General features: G+C 45.3%; 1 protein-coding gene across 1 annotated transcript in view; it reads left to right on the top strand.

Annotated features, from left to right (window-relative positions):
- LOC122683652 overlaps positions 1-25,623 on the top strand; it is a 143,784-nt gene that overhangs the window by 101,337 nt on the left and 16,824 nt on the right. Inside the window, exon 4 of the mRNA XM_043887439.1 lies at positions 11,766-11,848. Coding sequence (XP_043743374.1) covers positions 11,766-11,848 — 83 coding nt within the window. The remainder of the gene's footprint in view (positions 1-11,765; positions 11,849-25,623) is intronic.

Here is a 25,623-nt window from a genome sequence, read left to right as displayed (position 1 = left end):
GGTCTGGAGGTGTGACTTGCCTAAGGGTGGCCTGGGCTGGGGACAGGGGACATGACGAGAAGGTGATGGCTGCTGGGAGGCTATGCCTTCTTATACATGGGCCCTGGACAGGTCTGCCTGATACAATCCCATGGTCATGTGTCATCTTCAATTGGGAAATCCTCTAATTTTGAGTCTTCCAAAAATGTGATTTTTGGAAAAGTTTTCCTCCCTGCCTGCCTTCTTCCTTCTCTCCTTCCCTCCCTCCCTCCTTCCCTTCCATCCTTTTGTCTATCTTCTCTCTCCTACAGCAGAAGGGCAGAGAGGGTATTCCAGGTAGATAAATGTGTCCATTTCAGAATTTACCCATTTCCTCCTAACATATGGAAAGTGTATGGTCTCTACCTTAAAAACAAAATGCTCGATGGACTTCCCTTGTGGTCCAGTGGTTAAGACTTCACCTTCCAAGGGTGCAGATTCAATCCCTGGTCAGGAAGCTAAGATCCCATGTGCCTTGGGGCCAAAAACCCAAAAAGATAAAACAGAAGCAATATTGTAACAAATTCAGTAAAGACAAAAAATAAAATGACCCACGTCAAAAAGAAAGAAAGAAAGAAATCTTTATAAAACTGCGAGAGTAATAAACTGTCAGAGCAAGAACTCTGCTCTTCCCAAGCAGCCTCCACCTCCCCTCGCTCCCCATGGGTTCTCTCATTACAGTCTGTTCCTGGTCCTGCCTGACTGTCTTCCCCACTCCTCCTCCTCCGTTTCCAGTAGGTTCTCACCCTCTCTGAGCCATTTGCTTAGCCCCAGTTCTAACCCCGTTTAGCAAGGCTTATAACCCACCATCCTCAAGCCCCCACAGTCAGAACTTCTAGTTACCAGCTCCCACCTCCCTTTGTCTGTGCCCACCCACTCCCCCACCTTCTTACTCTGTCATCCCCATTGTTATTTCTGGGCGCCTGGGAGGGAACAGCGTGACTAGCTGCTGAGTGAGCTGGGACTACCCTACTAATAACCACACTGCCTTTTAACAAGGATGCGTTTGAACAGCTGTTGGTGCACACTCACCAGGCTCTTTGAGGAGGCTTTCAGGGGAGTGAGGCTTCCAGGGGAGCAAAGCTTCCTAATATGAAATTTAAAAAAAATCAGTTCTTTGTTTTTTCACCCCAGACTTTGTTTTAGCCTGATTGGCTAGCCCTCTCACCTGAAGCCCCAGTGTATGGTCCATACGATGTTGTAGGTGCTTCTAGTGAATAAGGTTTGGGAAAATCCAAATGAACAAACCCAAAATCTCTTTACTGAAGGGCTTCTCAGAAGTATTAATTGGTTAAGTTGGGTGACAGCAGGGGCCATGTCTTTGTTATTCGTTCCGATGCCTAAAAACAAAAAACATGATCAAAGATAAGTAAATGCATCCTGAATTTCCAAGAGGAGATATAGTTTACAGCCTTGTCCAATCTTATTGTTGTTTAGTTGCTCAGTTCCCTTGGCAAGAATACTGGAGTAGGTTGCCATTCCCTTCTCCAGGGGATCTTCCCAACCCAGGGATCAGACTCAGGTCTCCTGGATTGGCAGGCTGATTCTCTACCACTGAGTCACTTGGGAAGCTCCTGCATTTTCAGGCTTCTGCCAGGAGAGACTTGAGGGCGTCTTGCTCTAGGTGAAGCATGAGGGAAGAGCGGGCAGGGTGTTTCTTGGCCAATATTTAATCTCCTTAAGAAAGCAGAGCTGAGGTAGAGGAGGGTTGCCCTTAATGGATGAAGTGCCACTGAAGTGGTGGCTTTTATGTTGAACTCAGGCACAGTTGCATTAAAGCATATGTTTACTGAGCATCCATCATGCACTGGAAGTGATTCTTAGGAAATGTGCAAGCAGCATGCTAGGTGAACCAAACACAGTTAAAGGTGTAAACCAACTTCAGCAGTTTCCATGAAACAGGCTTAGAGGAATAATCAGAGAGCAATATAAGACAATATACACTGGTGAACTGAGTCATAGGATATCAGCAACAAGTAGTATGAACAGTAAAAATAGGGAAAAAATGGGACATGCCTAGGGTTATCAGGAAGACATTTGGAAGAAAGGGGAACTAGATATCAAAGCATAGGGTGGGGAAGATATGGATAGAGCAACTGAATGTGAATGTCCCAAGGGATCTCAAGAGATCACTCCTTTGTCCACCTAGGTGTCCTAAGCACTTTGTCTCCAGTGCACAGTGGCTGCATTAACATTTGTTGAATAAATGGCACAGCAGAGGAGGGAGGAAGGGCATTTCAGAAGCCAGCGGTGGAGCAGAAGCTCTGGGCTGGGAATGTGTTGACTCTGTTGGTGGTGTGAGCAGCAGTAGGGTGGGGTGACAGGGTGGTGCTGTGTAGGAGCTGTCAGGTGATAAGATGGGGCCAACTTGTCAGGAGTCTTGAATGCCAGGATGGAAAATTCAAATGTGATGTTGTAGATTCTTAATTTATAAAGATAACATGGGAAAGTGACCACAAGGAAAAGCCACCAAAACGGAAAAATGACAAGAGCAGCAGTATGCTAGCACTCTGGTTATTAGCCCGATGACTGACTGCAGGGTGGGGAGAAGGAAGTCAGATTCTCCCAAATGGGTGGTAGCAGTGAGAGTCCAGAAAAAAAGAGTCTGAGAAACGTTCTAAAGGAAAGAAATAGATGTGGGGAAATAAAAGAGAAGGAGAAAGTAAAGACAACACCCAGAATTTGAATAATTAGAATGTTGGTATGCTTGTGGGGAAAAGAGGGAGGCATGTCTAAGGCCAGATTTGTCAGAGCATCCCATTAGAGATGTCCTGAAGATTGGAAATGTGATGCTGAAGTTTGCACAAGAGGTCTCAGAGAGGAAAAGGAAAGAGCTTAGGGCTCAGGACTATGCCTGGTACCTTCTCCCATCTGACCTCTACCTAGGGAGGGTTTGGAGCTGCAAGGGGACATTGGGGTCTATAGCTCTGGGAAAGATGGAGGGTAAGTTTGTGGCCAAGTTGATATTTACTGTGAGAAAAAAGCTTGAAGCAGACGTTAAAGGTTCAGGTATAAGAGCCAAAGAGACCTTATGGAGATTTCCTGAGCCAGAATCTCTGGGTGTCTGGACATCTGGATTGTAAACAAGGATATAATGGGATTCCATGTGTTCGCTGCCTGCATCTCATGTCAGTTGGTTAAATGTTACAGGAGACAGTTCACTTGAATATTAAGAGTCTACCAATTCATGCCCACTGACTTAATAGGCAGTTTCTTCCTTTCTGGAGGTGGTCGAAAGAAGTTAACTCATTCAAAAATTTTTGTGACACCAAAAGATAACTGAGACTTTGTGAGCTGTTAATGTTGAGGCTCCGTAGCCAATTAACATTCAGACAGAGCTTCTGGATATCTGTCATGGGGCTTGAGGGTTTTTAATTTTTTAAGTTTTGAACAGAATAATAGAATAGACTCTACTTTTATTTTTGTGTAACCACCAGACTGACTTAGCAGCAGTACTATTTAGCAGATTGAAGTGGTAACCACATTCTCTTAGCTGTATATTGGGGTGAGACAGGAGCTGAAGGCCCCATGTGAGCAAGTGGAGGCTGGGGCCATACTGAGGATCCGACAGTAGGAAATCACTGGCACAATATCCAGACTAAGATTCACAGGGAGTCCAAGAAGCATTGGCCAAGGGCAAAATCAGAGGTGAGCACCAGCAAGCACAGAACAAAAGCTAAGGGTAGGGCAGGCGCATAATTGGCCAAGAGTAATTCTTTTATGTGTGCATGTGGTAAAATACACAGAGCATAAAAGTGCTTAACCATTTTAAACTGACATAAGTCCATTCACAGAGTTGTGTAGTCATCACTGCTGTCCAGTTCCAGAGCTTTTTCATTATCCCAAAAGGAAACCTCACTCCCATTAAGCAGTCGCTCCCTAACTCCTGGCAACCACTAATCTGCTCTTTGTATCCGTGGATTTGTCTCTTTGGATACTTCATATCAATGAAATCATACTATACAATACATGGTCTTTGGTAACCACCTTCTTTCACTTAGCATAATGTATTCAAGGTTTATCCATGTTGTAACATGTATCGTTCCTTTTAATTGTTGAATAATATTCCACTGTATGGACATACCACATTTTGTTTATTCGTTCTTCAGTTGATGGACATCTGAGCTGTTTCTACCTGCTGGCTATTGTAAACAGTGCTGCCATGAACATCCATGTACAAGTTCTATGTAATGCCCATTTTCAGTTCTTTGGGGGTATATACCTCAAAATACAAATGGTAATTCTCTGTTATAGTCTCAAGAAATTGCCATACTTTTCTACAGAAGCTGCACCACCTTACCTGCCCCTCAGCAATGTATGAGGGTTCTGGTTTCTCCACATCCTCACCCACATGTGTTTGACCAAGACTAATTCTTTCTGTAAGAGTTTCACAGCCAGGTGCTTCTTTGAGGGCGAGGGGGCTGACCCAGTGAGGCAACCTCCAGTAGTCTTCAAGACCCAGCTCTCTATGATGTTGGTCTGACTGCAACCACAGTGGTGATCAATGGAGAGGACAAGCCTTGGCCAAATGCCACCTGTTCAGCTGCCCAAGCTTGAGTCACAACTTCAGTACCTTCATGGTATCTGCCTTTCTGCTCAGTGACTCCCTCTAACACCTGACTTACCTTCCAAATTTACCAGCATGTCTGTGCCAGCATTGGCCTTTCCCTCCCTTTAAGGTGACTACTCCACGTTTGAACCAGTTCACAGTCGCACAACAACTTTGATAGAAGCCATGTGTCCTGGTTGTTTTGAGTACAGCTGGCTGAGTGCAATTGTTGGCCACAAATCAAAGCTCATTAGATGGAAGCATTAAATAAATCAGGATTGGGGAGGGAGGTGACTGTAAATGGAGGGCTGAATGTGAGAGATAATCCAGTCTGCTATCTCTAGTGTCTTTCCCACTTGGAGTGTTTAAACTTGGCCTGACATTTATAGGCATTTTTTAGCCTCCTCTCCTGCCCCCACCCCTGTGCCACACACTTCCCCACAGCAATGAGCAAACTGGGAATAATTTGACGTGAAATCAAGGTGGGGCTCAGTAGAGCGGGTAATTAAGAATGTGATTTTTTTAAGCACTTAGGGAGTTATGAGAAATCAGAAACGTCTTTTTTGTTTGAATAAGAGTTACTGGTTTGTGAAGGCAGTGACTGAGATGTCATTATCTGTGTTCTGGGAAGCTGAGAGGCTCTGAGAATAGGCCTCAGTACTTCTTAGTACCAGGAGGAAACTTAACAGCATCAGCTCCTGCCCACAGAGCACCTCATGACAAGGGTTACAGTCCCCACTGACTCTCTGGTATTAGACTGTCAACCTGAACTGCTTCCTAAGGAAAGCAATTCCTAGTCTTCCTGGCCAGTCCCCAGGATGCAGTCCATCATTCACTGCAGGTATGGAGTTCTGCCCTTATCAGCTATTTAGGGCAGACAAAAAAAATAAAGAACCTCGTGATTCTTAACAATAACCACCTCTACAAAGAGAGAGTGACATTCACAAGCCACACTAGAGGGAAATAACTTAGAGGGAAAGAACTACTCTGGCAAGTAAGTCATATGAATCTTAATGACATGTGTGCTCTTAGATATAATGTGAAATTAGGAACATGGAAACTGAGCAATGGAGAGGAAGTGACATCAGAAAGATGGCAGAATAGGAAGTCTCAAACTCTGCTTGCCCTAGAGAGACATCCACTCACCAACTGTACATGGACCAATTCCCTTTGTAAAAAATCTACAAATCAGTTCAAGAAGTGCCTGCAACCCAGGTGGACACAAAACCAGCTGCATTGAGGCTGGTCATGTGACTGCAGGTTGAGAGTGGCCAACTAAGACATAATAAATCTTCAAAGTATTTGAAAATAAATGAAAAGAGGCCTCCCTCTGATAATAAAACAAAAGATCAATGTGTAATGGGTCATAGTAGAAGCCTCACATGAAATTAAAAGACGCTTGCTCCTTGGAAGAAAAGCTATGACAAACCTAAACAGCATATTAAAAAAAGCAGAGACATCACTTTGCAGACAAAAGTCCATCTAGTCAAACTATGGTTTTTCCAGTAGTCAGGTATGGATATGAGAGTTGGACCATAAAGAAGGCTGAATGCCAAAGAATTGATGCTTTTGAACTATGGTGTTGGAGAAGACTCTTGAGAGTCCCTTGAACAGCAAGGAGATCCAACCAGTCCATCCTAAAGGAAATCAACCTTAAATAATCATTGGAAGGACTGATACTGAAGCTGAAGCTCCATTCCTTTGGCCACCTAGTGCAAAGAACCGACTGCTTGGAAAAAGATCTTGATGCTGGGAAAGATTGAGAGCAGGAGGAGAAGGAGGCGACAGAGGATGAGATGGTTGAATGGCATCACCGACTCAATGGTCCTGAGTCTGAGCAAATTCCGAGAGATACTGAAGAGTAGGGAAGCCTGGTGTGCTGCAGTCTATGGGGCTGCAAAGAGTCGGACACGACTTAGCAACTGAAAAGCAAAATGTGAAAGGGAGACGGTATGACTCTGGAGTACTGAAGACAGAAGCGTTAAGGAGACACGTCCCAGAGTTCCAGGTGGCCCACCTGCTGTCCTCTCCTTCAACACTTCTGTTCACTGTCATATCAGCACCCGGAGAGGAAGCTCCTCCTACCCTCCATGGAAGATGCTTGTTATTCCTCCTATAGAATTAGTGGCCACACTTCCCTCTTGTTTGGAGCTTAAAACTTCAACCTTACACCCAAAAGCTAAAATTGAGAAAAGAGGTGTTTTTTCTTTTTTTTTGTTTTAACTGAAGGATTTGGAAGATGGTAATTTAAGTCACAATGAAGATAAAAAGCAGTTTCCTGCCCACCACTGCTCGCCCTCGCTCCTTTTTCCTCTTCCTACTGCCCTATTCTCTGAAAAATGCAGCCTGAGAAAATATGACCCTGGGGAATACTGGATGTGAGAAAGCTGTGTAGCCTGAGCTGAAAAGCAATTAACTGTCCCCGAGCAGTCTCCGAGCAGGCAGAGGCGCGTCCCCGAGGCAGGAAGACATCACCATGATTTAGTTCTGTGTTGGTTGGTTTGCTGACAGCATCCTGTGTGTCCTGAGGCCCCATAAGAAATGGCTGGTGAAGACTGAGGTCACCGCCTCGCCCAGCTGGACTGTATCTTTGCAGTGACCCAAGGGTCAGTGAGTAAGGAAGAGAAGGCTGAGGCCAGCTATGACCTTGAATGTGTATCCAGCTGTGAGCTGTTGCTCAGGCTTCCAAATGGTAAATTAAGATTATGCCTGGTTGGATTTTGCTTCTTTATGTTTAGAGAGGGAAAAAAAAAAAAAACAACAAAACACCTTTATAATACTATATCCCACAACCTGAAACTTGGATGTCCACTTCTGAATGATGCCTGCGTGCTAAGTCATTTCAGTCATATCTGACTCTTTGTAACTCTATGGACTGTAGCCCGCCAGGCTCCTCTGTCCATGGGATTCTCCAGGCAAGAATACTGGAGTGGGTTGCCATTCCCATCTCCAAGGGATCGTCCCGACCCAGGGATCAAACCTGAGTCTCCTGCATTATAGGCAGATTCTTTACCATCTGAGCCACCAGGGAAACCAAAAAAATCACTTGACAGTGGTGGGATGCACTCTGAATGATGCCAATAAATAAATATAAAAAAGAATTCCATGGTCAACTAAGCTTTAACAGCTCTGGTTTAAGCCTTAAACTGAAGTCCACAGTACTGGACTGCTCAGAGACCTCAGTAAGAACGATGCCTCTAAGAAGAGTATGCAGTAGACAGCAGTTCTCAAATGTATCTGATGATGGAACCCTCTTGGGTCTGCTGGCTCTTGTAACTGTTACTGAGTAGAACATGTCTGGCTGCTCTGTACCTGTTCCTCAGTTCAAACCTTTCTTTGTCTCAGCTGATTTTTCAAAACTAGATGACTCGCTGTCTTGTATTCATTTCTCTCCCATGTGATTCTTTTTTAAGATATTGACCCATTTTGATTACGTTTTAATAAAAGGTCCATCCACCAGCTTGAAGTCAGAGGAGGACTACTTTAAGGTTTCAAGTGGCCTTATCATCTTCAGTTTTAATGATGAGGACAGAGGCCCAAAGAGATGAAATAAATGCCTGGGGCCACACCGCCAACCAGTCGGTGCGGAGTCGGGCGGTGTCGCCGTGTAGAGCCTGCCTGCAGGCTCGGGGTGCTCCTGTGGGCACTTGCTTTTCCATGCATGATCTCCTTTGAGCCTGAGGTCATGGCTCCTATCTTGTTCCCTGGCTTGTTCCTAACCCAAACTTTTTGAGAGGATTTATCCAGGTCCCTTATGCCAACTGTTATTCAGCCATTTTTCCCTTTGTCCCATTTTGGGTAGAGAAATCCCCTGCCAAATATTTTTTGGTGACATATTTGAAGGCAGAGTAATAACGCTGGGAGCAACCAGATCCACTCCTTTGGAACAGTGATTTCCTTACCTGCCTTGCTTTTCACCTGTGTGATCAGCGCTTCCATCTGAGTTCTCACTGCTCCAAAAGGCTTGGCTCAGCCAAAGGCAAGAGAGTAGCTGGTACTAGCCGCACGGAACCAGGTCCTGGAGTTAGTCTCTGTCTACTAGGTGAGGTGGGCAGGGTTTCATATCACAGGGATCTAGTAATGGCTGGCCGTGGTTCAGGCAACAGCTGCACCAGGGTCTCCAAAGGCTGGTGGAATGCAGTGAAGGACGGGCTGGCAGGCAGCTTGCAACACACTCCAGCCATCATGGCAAGAGGCAGGGAGGTGCTATATCCAGATGCTATGATGAGAACTAGTAAGAGATAGATGAGGCTCGGCAGTTAGAACTGAAAGCACGGTCAGGGCTGAAGCAATGATGGGGGTCAATTGATGCCAAGTCTACAGGTACACTGCTGAGCTGCTCTCAAGTCTTTCCTGCCAAATGTAGCAGGTGCATGGAGAACTACTGATGGTGCTGAGCAGGGGTGGGTAGCAGGCTGGACATTTCACAGGGGCCCACAGGTAGGGAGGGCTTCCCTGGTGGCTCAGACAGTAAAGAATCTACCTGCAATTCAGGAGTCCCAGGTTCAATCCCTGGGTCTGGAAGATCCTCTGGAGAAAGGAATGGCTCCCCATTCTACTATTCTTGCCTGGAGAATTCCATGGACAGAAGAGCCTGGTGGGCTACAGTCCACGGGACCGCAAAAAGTCAGACGTGACCGACTGACTAACAGCACCACCGGTAGGGAGAGCGAGAGGCTGAGAACCAATAGCGCTCTCTTCTTTCCCTCCTGTAACACTTGCAATCCTGATCTTCGCTGTCACAAATTCTCTAAAGATGGGGACAGTGCCCGTTGTGTTCATCTTTGTATTGGCTGAGCATAGCACTGCCCCAGAGGTGCTGAGTAAATGCTTTCAGAATGAAGGAATGTGAACTGTTTCACAGCAGTGGAGATGGAATTAAATCTACACGGGATGCAATGTTCAATGGGTTTGAAATCTGGGTCCTCACATTTGCTGAGGGCAGATGTGGCTGGTGAGTCCCTCCCTGACACAGTGATTTTCCAGACCCCTCAGACTCGAGTGGCTTGTGTTTGAGTCAGTGCTGACCGGGCTGCCTGGATGAGGCATGAAGCTGAACTAACCTGGATGGAAGCAAATACAGTTGAATCCCCAGGCTGCGAATCTGTTTCTATTTCGAGCAATTTGTCCAGTAAACATTTATCAGGCTCTGTTTCACCTCACTGAGGATAAAAGGGAAGCTTTGGATCAGAATCCTAGGGACAGATTTTGGACCAGTGGTGACATTTCTAAAATCACCAAGCAAATGTTTTCCAACTAGACATTGTAATTCAGAAATTCAAGATCAGAAAAGGACAGCTGATCAGACATTAAGAAGTGCACAGCCTCGGAGTTTAAAAATAGGGCAAAAAAAATTAATATCAATTTAATTTTGACTAATAGAACCAGGTTTCTACCCAAGCGAGGTGCTTGGCTTTTATTTTTTTAATTGTTCCTCCTGATATTTTAAAACCCTGTTGTATTCTGATCCCCTGAGAAGTTGGGAGAGGCCCATTTTTAATGCAAAATGCAGAGCTTGGGAAGTGCCTAAGTGGTCTGGGGAGTGTGGCAAGGCTCCAGGGGGCCCAGAGTCCACAGTCATAGGACATGGGCTGTGGTGAGGAACTTTGGAGTCACTTGGTTCATCAATAACGTCCTGATTCTTGCTGATGAAAACTTGCAGACAAAGTACTAATGCCTTTCAGGAAACTGGATCTGGATTTTGTTGTTTTTTTTCCCCCCGTTTTGCTCTGTGAAGTCTCTTATGGGTCCCCCAGTGAAGTCCTTGTAACACATCTGACCTCTTCAGTCATTTCACCAGGACTTATGTGCTCTGGCAGGCTGATGTGGACTCCTCTTTTCCAAAAGATGAAAAGCATGTCACTGAAAATATTAGTCAGACTCAAGGAAAAGCTTTGTGAGTTTTGCATAATCACAAAGAAAGAAAAAGTAGGTCACATTTGGAGCCTGTTCTGTTTGTGAAAGAAAAAAGAGGATGAAGAAGAAGTGTCAGATGATTTAGTTTTATCGCAGCTTCTTAAGACCAAGCAATGGTGTCAGAGGCCCCAGGGTCTGACACCACATCCACATGCTTGAGTTTCCCCCAGGGTGGAAGAAAGTATGTCCAGACTGGGCTCTGTGAGATGTGTGAGCCACAGGGAATGGATGGAGCCAATGGATGTATCCCTTGTGTGTGCCTCAAAGAGATTCATTGGCAGCTGCCATTTGGATGGGAAGACAGTGTTTGGGGGGCTTGTCTGGGGCTGGGGGATTCATCCTGAGTGATTTTGGTCTCAGGCAACCCAGGAGGCACTCGCCATTTCTAGTTCACTGACTGTGGTTGTCCGTCAGTGGGGTTAGAAATTGTGAACAGGGCTTGGCTACTCCGAAGACCCAGAGGAGGCACTAACTGCCCTGATCCTTAGGGCTCTGGGATTCCTTGGACCGGGTCAGATTCCTTGAGAGAGGCACTCACAGCAATGGCCACCCCAGAATCGTCTGATGTGAGCCAAACTCAGTGGGTCAGAGAGCTCTACACACTTGTGTTCGGAGGAATGCTTTATGTCCAAAGTATCAAACCCGGCCAGTTTCTCTGCTGCAGCTGCAGCTTTCTTAGATTCTCAGGATTAGAAAACAAAGGCAAATATGCTGTCAGTGGCCTCAGTTCTGGGTCTTGTCTTCTGTATTTTCACTTTCTCTTGCCTACTGTTTTCATTTTTTGGACCTCATTTTTTGCAGGAGTTGTGGCCTTGAAAATTTGGCATGGTTTCTTTTTGTGTGTGTAAAGAAGAGTGCATGGTTGAATCATTAGAGAAGCTTGCTGTTAAAGGAGACGCTGCAGTGATGCAGTTTGTAAAGGGAAGAATTCTTTGGTTGTGACAAATAGGCACGATTTAATGAGACTGCTTGGGAATAACCTTTGAGTTTAAAGTATTTGTTGTTCATAAATTGAGACTCTCTGTGACAGTAGATGAAGTTCTGCCACTGTGTATTCGACAGAAGAGGAAATAAGAGAGTGATATAGGGATTATCTGTGACTTTTTTATTATTCATGTAACTATTCAGAACTCTTGGTGGGGGGTCTCAGTCTGTGGGTGGATGCTGCAGTATATTTTGGTGTTTATCATGTGTGTATAGCTATCTTGTCATCCCTAAGCTTATTGAGTCAGGGCAGACTAGGTATAGGGCACTGAGTTGATTACAGTCTATTCCCTTCCAGGTCAATGGAGGTGTTTTGGCAATTCCCAGGACCACCAAAGTTGATGTAGATTTGCATTGTGTGGAGAGGCAGAGGATGTGGAGGTAAGAGTCTGGCAGGTCTGCTGTTGGATTGGCCAGGGTCCACAGACAGGAAATCGAAGTCAACAAGCAGGCAAGTGCAGGTAGTGGAGCCAGATCCAAAATTGAAAACGATTAGATCATTTCCTCACCGGCAAGAGCGAAGGCTGTGGTAGACCAGAAAGACATGAGTGCTTCATGCAGCCAAGGTCAACAGTCTGCCAAGTCAAAGGACGGTTGAAGCAAGAGTGGCTGTGGGTAGAGTGGAAAGACCTGACTCTTCCACTCACTTCTGCCTGAACTTTGTCTTGCCGGGCCTTAGTTTCTTCAACCTCTTTAACAACGTGGTTATATTAGAGGAGTTAACTTTCAAACTTACTGTGTTTAAGGCACTGTAACCCTTTCTATAAAGAAGATTTTGATAAGAAAACCCTGTGTGTGTGTGTGTGTGTGTGTGTGTGTGTGATTAGTTGCTCAGTCGTGTCTGACTCTTTGCGACCCCATGGACTGTAGCCCACCAGGCTTCTCCGTTTATGGGATTTTCTAGGCAAGAACACTGGAGTGGGTTGCCATTCCCTTCTCCAGAGGATCTTCCCAACCCAGGGATTGAACCCTGGTTTCCTGCATTGCAGGCAGATTCTATACCATTTGAGCTGTAGGGAAGTCCTTAAGAAAACCCTATGTACATCAAAAAAAAAGTGGGTGTGCTCCAGTTGGCACTGAGGGGAGCAGGACTGGGTACCAGAGCCCCAACTACATGGCCCCTGTCTTAAATATCATGGTGATTCCTTCACCTCCCAGGGACTGCCTTAAAAGATATCGGATAAATTTTTAAAATCCTTTCTAGCCCACAGGTTGGTCAACAAGACTTTGAAATCAGCACTGCCTTTCTTCTAAAGCTGCTCATGGGTTTCTAGACACTTTTGCCTGCAGGGCAGCCCCCTCCTGATTTTGGAAGGAGTCCTCTTCTCAGGGTCTGGTCTCTCTGCCAATCACAGGCCAACCAGAAGTTTCTGCAGGCCAGCTGAGTAACCAGAACCAAGAGGCCCTCAACCAAACCTGGACTGCACTGTGGACATACACATTGTCCCCTGTCTGCTTGAAGAGATCCCGCAGAGTGTTAGGGAGCCCTCTGTGCACCAAGCCCTCTAACCTTGTGGGAGGTGGGGAGTTTGGAGGCAGCAGGTGGGTGTTGAGATTCCCAGTCTGTGGGATTAGAAAGTGAAAGTGGTGGAGAAGCAACACCAGCAGTAATACCAGCATTTACCCCACACTCAAAAGTCTCTCAAACAAGGAATATTAGAAAGTAGGAGAAAACATGGTAGCATCTTACCTTCTTACAGAGACCAAGTTCAAGTTCCAAAACCAAGTCCCGCTGGGGTCAGGGGTCAGTAGACCCTTTCCTTTATCCAAAAAGTCTGTCTTAGACTTCTTTACTCACGCCAAAACAGGAGCTCAAGTTTCATTCAAACTACACAGTTGGTAAAAAATAAATAAATGAAATCCCTTACACTATATATTCACAAAATTCTTTTTAAAAAAAACAAAAATATATACAGTCAGAAATTCAGAGTCTTCTGATGTACTTGATATAATCAAGGGGGGAAACCTGAACTTCAATATTAATACCTGGACTGTTGTCCCAGCTCTGCTCCAGGATGAGTGACTTTGGGCAAATCACTTGGGCTCTCCGTGCGTGGGTTGATGTCTGATAAACTGAAAGAACACCCAACCATAGCAAGGAGACAGTGAAGCACTACCTGTGAACTCTGAGAGGGGTTGCCCTGCTCCGTAAATCTACTGGAATGGTCAGTATGCAGCGAGTGAATGCAGATATGAATACCTGAAGGGGTGGTGTAGTCCTATCTACAGAGCGTGGGGTCACCTGGGCCAAGATTGCTGATTTCCCCAGCTGGTCACTGCTCTTCTGTTAAATCACCAGTACCAGCTTTGTGCCCAGGGCAGAAGCCAGTGCCCCCGCCCCCTCAACCTTGGCTGAGTTTGGGCTCCATGCACCTGGAGCCCGACACCCACTCACCTGGCCTCATTACTTGGCATTCTGCCTGCCTGGGAGTAGGGGAGTAGTTTGGGATTTCAGCAGCACCCTACGCAGGCAATAAAAACCCAGGAGGTCAGAGAAGGAGGAAATTTAAAGAGAAGGAAGGAGAGGAAAGGGGGTGAGTCAGAGAGCTCTGAAGGGAAAGGAACTGCTTCTTTTGCCAGAAGGTTGGTTATTATATGAGGAATACATGTTCACTGTAGGAAAAATATAAAGTAAAAGAAGATAAAAGAACTTGTTAGTCACATAACCTGGAATTAATACAGTTAATATTTTAGGTATTTTACTTTGTGGCTTTTTATATACACACACACTGCTGCTGCTAAGTCGCTTCAGTCGTGTCTGACTCTGTGCGACCCCATAGACAGCAGCCCACCAGGCTCTGCCGTCCCTAGGATTCTCCAGGCAAGAACATTGGACTGGGTTGCCATTTCCTTCTCCAATGCATGAAAGTGAAAAGTGAAAGTGAAGTCACTCAGCTGTGTCCAACTCTTTGCAACCCCATGGACTGCAGCCTACCAGGCTCCTCTATCCATGGGATTTTCCAGGCAAGAGTACTGGAGTGGGTTGCCATTGCCTTCTCCTACACACACACACACACACACACACCAATGTGTATATAAATAGACCTTTAAATTAAAAGAGGATCATAGTTCTGTACTGGTAAATGTTTTATGACTGCCGGACTTTATTTTTTTGGGCTCCAAAATCACTGCAGATGGTGACTGCAGCCATGAAATTAAAAGACGCTTACTCCTTGGAAGGAAAGTTATGACCAACCTAGATAGCATATTAAAAAGCAGAGGCATTACTTTGCCAACAAAGGTCTGTCTGGTCAAGGCTATGGTTTTTCCAGTGGTCATGTATGGATGTGAGAGTTGGACTGTGAAGAAAGCTGAGCACCGAAAAATTGATGCTTTTGAACTGTGGTGATGGAGAAGACTCTTGAGAGTCCCTTGGACTGCAAGGAGATCCAGCCAGTCCATCCTAAAGGAGATCAGTCCTGGGTGTTCATTGGAAGGACTGATGATGAAGCTGAAACTCCAATACTTTGGCCATCTCATGGGAAGAGTTGACTCATTGGAAAAGACCCTGATGCTGGGAGGGATTGGGGGCAGGAGGAGAAAGGGACGACAGAGGATGAGATGGCTGGATGGCATCACCAACTCGATGGACATGAGTTTGAGTAAACTCTGGGAGTTGGTGAAGGACAGGGAGGCCTGGCGTGCTGCGATTCATGGGGTCACAAAGTGTCGGACAGGACTGAGCGACTGAACTGAACTGAGAGGAGAGGCCGTCACAATTAGAGCATTTGCCAATTTCCGTGGTATAGGTGCTTCCACCATAGCTGATTTCCAACTACCAATGTGATGTCAACCAGCTTGCAAAATTCCTAGTAATTTACCATTCAGCTTTTGGGGACCAGCAAGAGCACACCACTGACCAAGTTTTGTTTTCTAATTAGTCTTGCCTCCCTCACAATATAGGGCAAAAGTCCTGATGCTTAAACTATTGAAAGTTGTCTTTATCAAATTACCTATTTTTTTAAACAGTACTGTTTTCTTTTTGGAATTTAGAGCTGGATCACTTTCTATGCCACTAGTTGTAAATGGTGCCTACAGTTAGAATTTGCCTATTTCTCATGTTCTGGCAATCCTTATGTGAGTGGGGAGTAGACCCGAACTTTATTAGGTGGCAGGAATAAAAATGTAGTTGGAAAAAAAAAAAAGACAGATTAATGTGATCATGCAAATGGTGACCTGGAACTGATTCTGCAGCCCATCCTCCCAGGACGGATTTGACTTAATGGAGGCAATTTTCTCCTTTGCAATCCTCCTCCTTGGCCCAGCCAGCTCAGCTCTAGCCTTGTCACTCTTTTTTTTTTTTTTTTTTCTTTTTTGGACGGAAATTGGTGCTCCTCCTGTCTGTCAGATGAGAATGGACTGCAACTGTTTGGCCCATGTCAAACCCACTAATCAAGCCCATGTTTTCCTTGTTGAATGGGAGCTTTGGGAAATTGCAAGGGGCAGAGGGAGTGGAGGGCTGCACTCAGACAGCAGCAGAGGATGTTTTCATCGCCCACTTGGCTCCACGTTGAGCTGGTGGACTATTACATCTATGGTAAGAGTCAGCTAGGTGGAAAAAATAGTTGGTGCCAAAGCTCTCCCACACTGGAGTTTTAATTGCCTTCAAGGAGGCTGAGCTTTGTGAGCTTCTGATAATAAACCTGGCTCTCCCAGGCAGGTCTGGTGAGTTCAGACAGGGAGTTTCCAGGTAAGACTGGGTAGGTGTGGGCAGTGGGATGTTGTAAGTGGGCCATGGGCCAGTGGGAGTCCATTGCTGCAGTTCTATGAAGGGAAGGCTTAACCTTGGCCTCCACCTCTGTAGTGTGAATATTTGTTGTTCAGTTGTTAAGTCGTGTCCAACACTTCATGACCTCATAGACTGCAGCATGCCGGCTTCCCTGTCCTTCACTATCTCCTGGAGTTTGCTCAAACTCATGTCCATTGAGTCAGTGAAGGAAGAAGTCGAACCCTGACTTCTTCTAGCCCCAGGTCTGTCCAATTCCTTGGGTCATCTCTGACTCCTTTATCCCTTTCCCCACCAACCTGTTACTAAGTGGTCACCTAGACTGGGCAACTCTGCCTCTGGCCCAAGAAGCTTCTCCCACCTGATCCCCCCTGCCTTGATCCAGATGTTCATATACCACACCTGAACCATGAGGACAGTCTTGTAATAGGCCTTCCTGATGGCTAGTCTCCGTCTATAAAAATGCCATCCGTATCTCTAAACACACACACACATTTAAAAAATCATCAACGTAATATATGTTCACAAGAATTTAAAACATGCAGATGTTCAAAGGTGAAAAACCACTCATGGACTTAACTTCCTTGAGGTAAAAACAGTTATCATTTTTGTGAATATCCCTCAAAGAGATTGTTTAGGAATGAAAATATTCAAAACAACTTCTTCTTCACATATTTTAGTGAACGTTTTTGCATATTGATACTTCTTTAGAATGAAATCACAAATTTGGTGGTATCTTTTCCTTGCTTAAATAATTATATAAATAGTCCCCCACTCACCCCCCAAACAACCAAAATCCATTGGCTACGTGTGGAAGGTCAAATTCCTTGGAACAGGAGGGAAGGTCAAACACAAGCAGCCTCACCCTCCAGCCCCCACTCTCTCTATGCCACCACTTTTTTGCCTGAATACAAAGCCTGCGTGTTTACTCTGAGAATTCCATATGAATTGGCTTGTGTATATGACTCCTACCTCCCCCACTTCCCATTTTGTGAATTCTTTCATTCTTTAAGATTTATCTTAAATTATTTATGTGTCTGTCCCTAGGAAAACTGGGGATCTCTTGAGGGCAGAAACAGAACTTAGTTTGTATTTTTAGCAACTTGTGGTCATGCCTGGCACAGGGTAGTAGGCACTCAGTAAATATTTATGGAATGAATTGGCCTCGCTTTGGTATGTCTGTTTTTATCCTCTTGCCAGTTTCATGTGTTGGTTTTTATTAGTGTCCATGATTAATCCAATATTGTATTTTCTTTTCCTCCTTTACTGTGTCTATGTCTTATCCATATTCAAATAAGAGCCCCTGGCTTGGCGCCATTCACTCCTTTAGTTGTGTCCTTGCTGGTGGATTTAAGATGTCATTAGTTTCTAGTGGCTTTACTGTACTATTTTGGAATCCCTGAGAAGCACACGCACTTTTTCAGAGTCAACAGCCCAGAGTCAGCCCTCTTCTGAAGAACTGATGTATAGGTTTATGGAAATGCTTGAAACAGGAGAAGGCAGCATGGGTAGAGTTTACAAAGTGGGAGCCCCAAGCCAGGGGGCTAGCTCAACACTCAGAGGAGGTGAAGGGTGCAGGAAAAGTCAAGGACATTAAGAGTAGAATGTGATATAGTTGGCCCAGAGCTCTGCCCATGAGCTGTGGGTTTCAGCACCTTAAAGATGCCTGAGGGACTCTGGCCTCTGCCTGTGCTCCAGAGAAAAATGTATGTCAGTTCAGACATCACATGCTGTTTCTTGTGGATCTGAAGATGCTTAAATATGGAGGTTTCACCTGAGGGAGGAGTAAACTTACTTTCAACAGTTCATCAACAAACATTAAACTAGAGCTATTTTTATTCAAACTCATAGAAAAGGGAAAGCTAATCAATTCCACTCCTACTGTGGGCAATATTCATAGACAAATAAGGATGAGCAAATGTCTGCCCTTTGGATGGAAGAAGGGACGGGTGATCCACCTTTATTGCTGCGAATCTAAGAATTTTAAATGTCTGCCTTCGACATTCCCTTTTAATAGAAGCTCCAAGTGCATACACAGATAGTAAGGATCCTATCCAAACCAGCTTCAAGAGGAAGGATATTCAGTGGTTCTCCAGTGTCCACAGTGTCTTCAAGGTCCCAGTTCTGTTGTCCCTCTCATTCTGCCTTCCTCAGCATCAAGCTTCATTTCAGGCTAATATCAAGATGGCAACATCAATCTAGCCATCCAACCCAGTCCTGACGGTATCCAGAGGAAGAAGAGGGACCAGCACTTCTTGGCACTTTGTCTTGGGAGTTAGGTGAGGTTTTCTAGAAGACCCCTGGAAAGTTTCACCTCATGACTCAATGACAGTATTGGGTCACCTGCCCATTCCTGAAACCATTGCTGGCCAGGGGAGGGTGTTACCAGTGATCAGTTAGATCCATCTTTAGAGCTGAGGCACCTACTTTATGGATGAATCCCTGAACAAAATCATAATTCTGTTAGCGAGTGAAAAAGAAGGAATGGATGCTGGGTAGATAGTCAACTGTGCCCCCTCCAACTCAAAACAAGCCACAGAGTTGGTTGCCAACTGTATAGTCTAGTGACTTTCAGTTTTTTAGTTACTGCATTCAAATAAAGTCTAACCTAGAAAAATAAATGAACTGATAAAATCAGAGCAGTCATGGTTATAAATCTACCCAAGATTGTGGTCGTAAGACCATGGTTTGACAATCACAGGTAGGGTAGTTCTTGTGTTTACATCAAAATTCTCTTTATTCCTTGTCTCCTTTCATCTTTACAACACAGTTGTTCCATATGAGATGAGTGGTCAGGTGGCCAGAGAGGACCAGTATTTACAGAGTTCAGGCAAGTAGGGGCTTTCAAGGAAGGCATCTAGTCTGGGAGTAACAGGTTGGGCACCTGACACCAGAGGGTGAGGTGACAGGGAGCCGGGAAGAGAAGTTTCCCTGAGTAGCGTGATGAACTGTGGTTCGGGGCTGACTCATTCACACTGCCTGCCTAGTGTGGGTGGCCCTGGCCCATGGGTGGTGTTTGCATCCTGAAGGAAGTGAAAGGCCTGTTGAGGCAGGAGCAGAGATGCTGGGTAGGACTGATTCACGTAGGGCAGAGGAGGCATGCAGGTCAAAGACTCTAAGGTCTTCACTTTGAGATGGGGTAGGTATAGGTTTGCCATGTAAAATACAGAATGTCTAGTTAAACCTGAAAATCAGATAAACAATGAGTACAATTTTAGTATAAGTATGTCCCAAATATTGCATTGTTCTTGCTCAGTCACTAAGTCATGTCTAACTCTTTGAGACCCCATAGACTGCAGCACATCAGGCTTCCCTGTCCTTCACTATCTCCCAGTTTGCTGAAATTCATGTCCATTGAGTCAGTGATGCTATCTAACCATATATTAAGATATACTACACACTTGGCCAAAACCCAAGAAAGGCAATGCCATGGAATGTTCAAACTACCGCACAATTGCACTCATCTCACATGCTAGTAAAGTAATGCTCAAAATTCTCTAAGCCAGGCTTCAACAGTACATGAACTGAGAACTCACAGATGTTCAAGCTGGATTTAGAAAAGGCAGAGGAACCAGAGATCAAATTTCCAACATCTGTTGGATCATAGAAAAAGCAAGAGAATTCCAGAAAACACCTACTTTTGCTTTATTGACTATGCCAAAGTCTTTGACTGTGTGGATCACAACAAACTGTGGAAAATTCTTCAAGAGATGGGAGTACTAGAGCACATGACCCACCTCCTGAGAAATCTGTGTGCAGGTCAAGAAGCAACATTAGAACTGGACATGAAACAACACACTGGCTCCAAATTGGCAAAGGAGTACGTCAAGGCTGTATATTGTCACCCTGCTTACTTAACTTCTATGCAGAGTACATCATGAGAAACGCTGGGCTGGAAGAAGCACAAACTGGAATCAAGATTGCTGGGAGAAATACCAATAACCTCAGATATGCAGATGACACCACCCTTATGGCAGAAAGTAAAGAAGAACTAAAGAGCCTCTTGATGAAAGTGAAAGAGGAGAATGAAAAAGCTGGCTTCAAACTCAACATTCAAAAAACTAAGATCTGGTCCCATCACTTCATGGCAAATACATGGGGTAACAATGGAAACAGTGACAGACTTTATTTTCTTGGGCTCTAAAATCACTGCAGATGGTGACTGCAGCCATGACATTAAAAGACACTCGCTCCTTGGAAGAAAAGCTATGACAAACCTAGACAGCATATGAAAAAGCAGAGATATTACTTTGCCAACAAAGGTCCATATGGTCAAAGCTATGGTTTTCCCAGTAGTCATGTATGGATGTGAGAGTTGGACTATAAAGAAAGCTGAGCACCAAAGAATTGATGCTTTTGAACTGTGGTGTTGGAGAAGACTCTTGAGAGTCGCTTGGACTGCAAGGAGATCCCAATCACTTGGACTGCAAGGAGAAATGGGATTGTTGGATCATATGGTGACTAGACTGTTCATTTTTTAAGAAACTTCCATACTGTTCTCTGTAGTAGCTGCACCAATGTACATTCCCACCTACAGTGTAGGAGGATTCCCTTTTCTCCACACCCTCTCCAGTGTTTGTTATTTGTAGAGTTTTTAATAACGGCCATTCTGACTGGTGTGAAGTAATACCTCACTGTAGTTTTGATTTGCGTTTCTCTAATAACTAGTGATGATAGCATCCTTTCATGGAGTACTATATATTCTTATTTGCTAAATCTAGCATCCCTACATGGATAAGAAATGAGGGGGCTCCTGAAACATCTAGATGGGGTTGACTTTCTTCCCGTGGTCCCATTCTGAGTCATGGTGTAGTGGAACCTCTTGTTCTACTCAACAAATAGTTTCAAGGCACTATTACCTCAGAATTACCTGAAACACTTGTTAAAAATGAAATGAGGGGGCTTTCATGAAATGCTCGATAAGGCCTCCCTGATAGCACAGTTGGTAAAGAATCCACCTGCAGTGCAGGAGACCCTGGTTCGATTTCTGGGTCAGGAAGATCTGCTGGAGAAGGGATAGGCTACCCACTCCAGTATTCTTGGGCTTCCCTCATGCTCATCTGGTAAAGAATCCGCCTGCGATGTGGGAAACCTTGGTTCAATCCCTGGATAGGGAAGATCCCCTGGAGAAGGGAACAGCTACCCACTCCAGCATTCTGACCTGGAGAATTCCATTGACTGTATAGTCCATAACATTGCAAAGAGTCGGACACGACTGAGCGACTCTCACTGGTTAAAAATGCAGATATCTGAAAACTACCGTGGCTTCCAGTGATTCTGACACTGGGCCCAGCTACGGAAGACTGCTTCAGATTTTAAGTTCCTGTGGATAAGGAGTCCCTTTGTTTATTACAGTCAATAAATATTTGTTAAAAGTATGAGTGAATGAACAAATGATTCATCCCTGAGGAATGCTCATTGGCTTAATCTTGTTTACCTTGTAGAACCCAAGAACCTCAGGAGCACAGGCATCTTCCTTTCCATTTCTTTTCTGGTCATGAGAGTCATGGGAAAGAACTTGGGTGTGAGGCAAAATGGAGAGAGACTTGGAGAGCAGAGAACAGGAATGGTAACAAGACAGAGCAGGAAAGAGCAGAGTCCACGGCAGGGGGCGGCCAGACAGGGGGCAAGAGTGTCTGCGTGGGGAGGTGGGACAAGTTTTTAATCACCTCCTCAGGCAAAGAGACTTGCGATTTCAAGTTGAGAACAGGTCCTCAGTTATTTTCACAGGATTCCTTTAGAGTCTGACTTGGCACGTACTCAGCTTCGCAGAGGGAATGACCAGGATGCTTAAAGCGTGTTGGAAGTGCTTCAGTGGAACGTGGTGGGTGGCAGTAATGGCCGTTTTGCTAATCTTGATAATTCCCCACCTCAGCAGGGTACCTCAGAGCATCTTTCCCACAGCACATATCTCTGCAGGCTTAGCTGTGGGGAGACTAGATTACTGTCCTGAAGCATTAAACCCGTAATGGACCCAGCCATCTACAGGTCTCCCAAAGCATTTCCTCCAATGCAGAGAATCACAAAGGAGTTTTTGGTTCCAGTTTTTCTGGCAAGAGGCCCTGCCTGATGGCTGAGAACCTGCTTCCAATCCCAAGTGAGAGTCTGGCAGGTGACGTCATGGACACCTAGCTCTCTGCCTGCCGACCGAATCACAGGTCCCTCGTCAATCTGTTCCCCCATCTGTGGAGCAGGGATGCTGCCACTGGGCCTCAGGGAACTGCTCAAGCCGTCTGGAATCTCAGCAGCATAAGGCTCCTCGGCAGGGCTCTGGGTCAAGACAACGAGGAGAACATTGACTCCCCTGGTTTTTTCCTTGTGATTTTGGTTCCATCCCTCCTGCCCTCACTTCGCCCAAGCTCTCCCGCGCACCAGTCTGGGCAGATCACAGCTGTGCTGTGGAGGGCCTGCTGAGTGATGGCTTCATGACCCCCCTGTAGTTTGGTTAAATCTGGAAGGTTTCCTTGGTTCCTGGGGGCAACAGTGAGACCCCTGTCCTGCAACCCTTACATTAGAAATAAAGAAGACAAATTTCTATGTTGAGAATTAAACTAGTAAATTACATCATACACAGTTGAATAGCCAGTCTCAGGAATACCCAAGTTAGGAAATTGTCCATAAAAACATATAGAATCACAGGAATCTTGGGGAGGATGGACTAAAATATTATTTCACTCATAATTAAAAAAACAGAAATCATACCATACTGATGTTGTGGTATGTGGTTAGGAGTTTAGTTGCTAAGCCGTATCTGACTCTTTTGCAACCCCATGGACTGTAGCCAGCCAGGCTCCTGTGTCCATGAGATTGCCCAGGCAAGAACACTGGAATGGGTTGCCATTTTCTTCTCCAGGGCATCTTCCTAACACAGGAATGAAATGCACGTCTCCTGCTTGGCAGGCTGATTTTTTACCACTGATCCACCTGGGAAGCCACTCTGTGGTTGGGAGAAAAGGGTGTAAATCGAAGGGCTGTAGTTAGTGTAGAGAGTAGGGAAAAAACCCTCCAGGAGCCAGATGTGGGTGATACCTTTTCAGATGTTGGGAAGGACAGTCTTGGCTCTGTGGACGGTTTCCTTGTCTAAGCGCAGGTGGGAGCAGGAAAGAGTGCCTTAGCAGGAGAGTCCTCCTATGCTCACCTGGTTCCCCTTGTTAGGAAGTTTGCCTTCCTCTCTGCCTCCTGCCTTCAGGGAAAACAGGCATTGATCAGGTTGATGCAAGCATCCTGCCCACTTAATAACTATCTTTCCAACTGAAAGTTAATAAATGAGCATCCTTGCTTGGAACTGTATGTCCGTATCTTCCAATGTGCTCACAGAATTCATGTTTCCGAGCCTTGCAGCCTGAAGAAATGGATGGTGGGAGGTTGACCAAGATCAGGATCACCAGGTGGTGTCTCCCTGGCCTACCGGTGGCTTTCTCCAGCCACACCTTTTAACCGTGCACATGCCCCTGGACGTTAGCACAGACCCGGCATCGGCAGGATCTTAGACAGGGGGTCCCACCTCTTCGTTTCCCCAGGCTTCTCCCTAAGGCCATCGCACCCAGAGTAGAGTGTGAATATTCGATGACTTCTGGCTTGTTTCCTTTCCATTTCTACAACCTTTGGTCTTACTTTCTCTCTACTTCACTTTTCTCCTGTTATGGAATTAAGTCCTCTGGACCCTGCTCAGGCCCTAGCCTGGCTGAGGCTCTCTTCCCTGCCAGGCAGAGGGCTCTTTTCCCATCCTGGTTCAAGCAGCTGAATAACGAAACTGAAGCTGAGATCCACACAGCACAAGTGTTACTCAGTGGCTAAGCAATGGAGAAAGCGGACTAAGTTCACAGATGAACTTTTCATCCATGTGGTGCGAGAGATTGAATTTTCAAGAATGAAGACAAAAGGCAGAGGAGTGAGGCTGATGGTGGAGAGGCATATACACTAGTCTAACCAAGGAAGGGGTAGGGTTTTCTGAAAGTAGTGGAGTGCCACCCTCTTACTAATTTTTTTCTGATTCTTAATGTCCATTTAATATGCTTGTTGACTTAAAAGATAGTCACCACATAGAAATTGAAAGTTATCTTTTATTTGGTGGGAATTTTTAGGACTTCAAACCCCGAAGACAGGTTCTCAAAGTGACCCTGAGAAAATTGTTGGGGGTTGGGAGGGAGATGTTCCGTGGTGGGGGGTGGGTTCTGGGGCTGGGGAAGGATCAGGTTAGACAAAAGTTTGCAACAAGGGAGGCAAGTAGTCTTCAGATGATGTTCACATCAAAGATTGTTGTTAATTAAGGAAAGCCAGATATCTCAAATTAAGGAATTTAACGCTGTTCTACATATGGGAAGATGCAAGTGTCTGGGCTTACTGAAATCATTCCTTTCATATGCATCTCAGCTATCTGAGGCCAGCATCCTGCTTCTTGGTTTTTCACGTCCTTAGAGTGGCTGCAAAGGACAGCTGCTGGATTGCAGGCATTGTTCTCCTTTTTGGGCACTCTCAGGGCTCAGAAATTCACATTTGGAAGCCCAAAATCACTGATGGCTATGACATCCTTTTTTACTGACATGGCAGGAAACACTCAATTTCACATGCTAATATAGTAAGGTTAACATATGATGAGACTCAAGGTCTGTTGGAGGTCAGATTGGTCACCATCTTGGTCCCAGCTGGTTCCATCTGTTCTTTTTGTTGTTGTTGGTCTTATCTCTGAACCCTTTAACTTAAAGATTTATATTCTGTGTGTTAGTCATCAGTCACGTGTGACTCTTTGCAACCCCATGAACTGTAGCTTGCCAGGCTCCTCTGTCCATGGAATTCTCCAGGCAAGGATACTAGAATGGGTTGCCATTCATTCCCTTCTTCAGGGGATCTTCCCAACCCAGGGATCAAACTTGGATTTCCCGCATTGCAGGCAGATTCTGTACCATCTGAGCCACCAGAGAAGCCCTTATAAAGATTTATGTTAGCTCCTGCTAAAGATGGGGATTCGCTGGTTTTGAGCAAAGACCTGGGGCAATTCTGGAAACACACCCACTGTTGTTGAACCCAAGTTCGTGTGCCTCATGACACACACAGACAGAGTTTGGAGCGGGAACGGTTTATTGCAAGGCCAAGCAAGGAGAATGGGTGACTCATGCTCAAAAGAGTCTAAAGGCTGTGGGGTGTATGACCTTCCTCTGATTGGTCGGTGGGGAGGTACCTGGGTGGTGCTCTAGGAATCTAAATCATCAGCCTTCTGGTTCCAACCAGTCTGGGGTCCAGACTTGTACTCAGCCTGAAGTTCCCATCCTCCCTCTGGGTGGGGCCCTAGTTCCCGTAGAAGAACTCAGAGATTTCTATCAGATTGTTATGTATGTTCCTTCAGGAGGAACTCTGAGTCCTGTGACTCTATTGTTCTAATTATTAACTGTTTGAATCTGCCCTCTGAAACTCAGGGAAGGTCTAGAAGGCC

The sequence above is a fragment of the Cervus elaphus genome, chromosome 25 (genome assembly GCF_910594005.1).
Source record: "Cervus elaphus chromosome 25, mCerEla1.1, whole genome shotgun sequence".
NCBI classification, from domain to species: Eukaryota; Metazoa; Chordata; class Mammalia; order Artiodactyla; family Cervidae; genus Cervus; species Cervus elaphus.
Note: the sequence above shows the minus strand (reverse complement) of the source record. Positions and strands in the feature narration are given on the sequence as shown.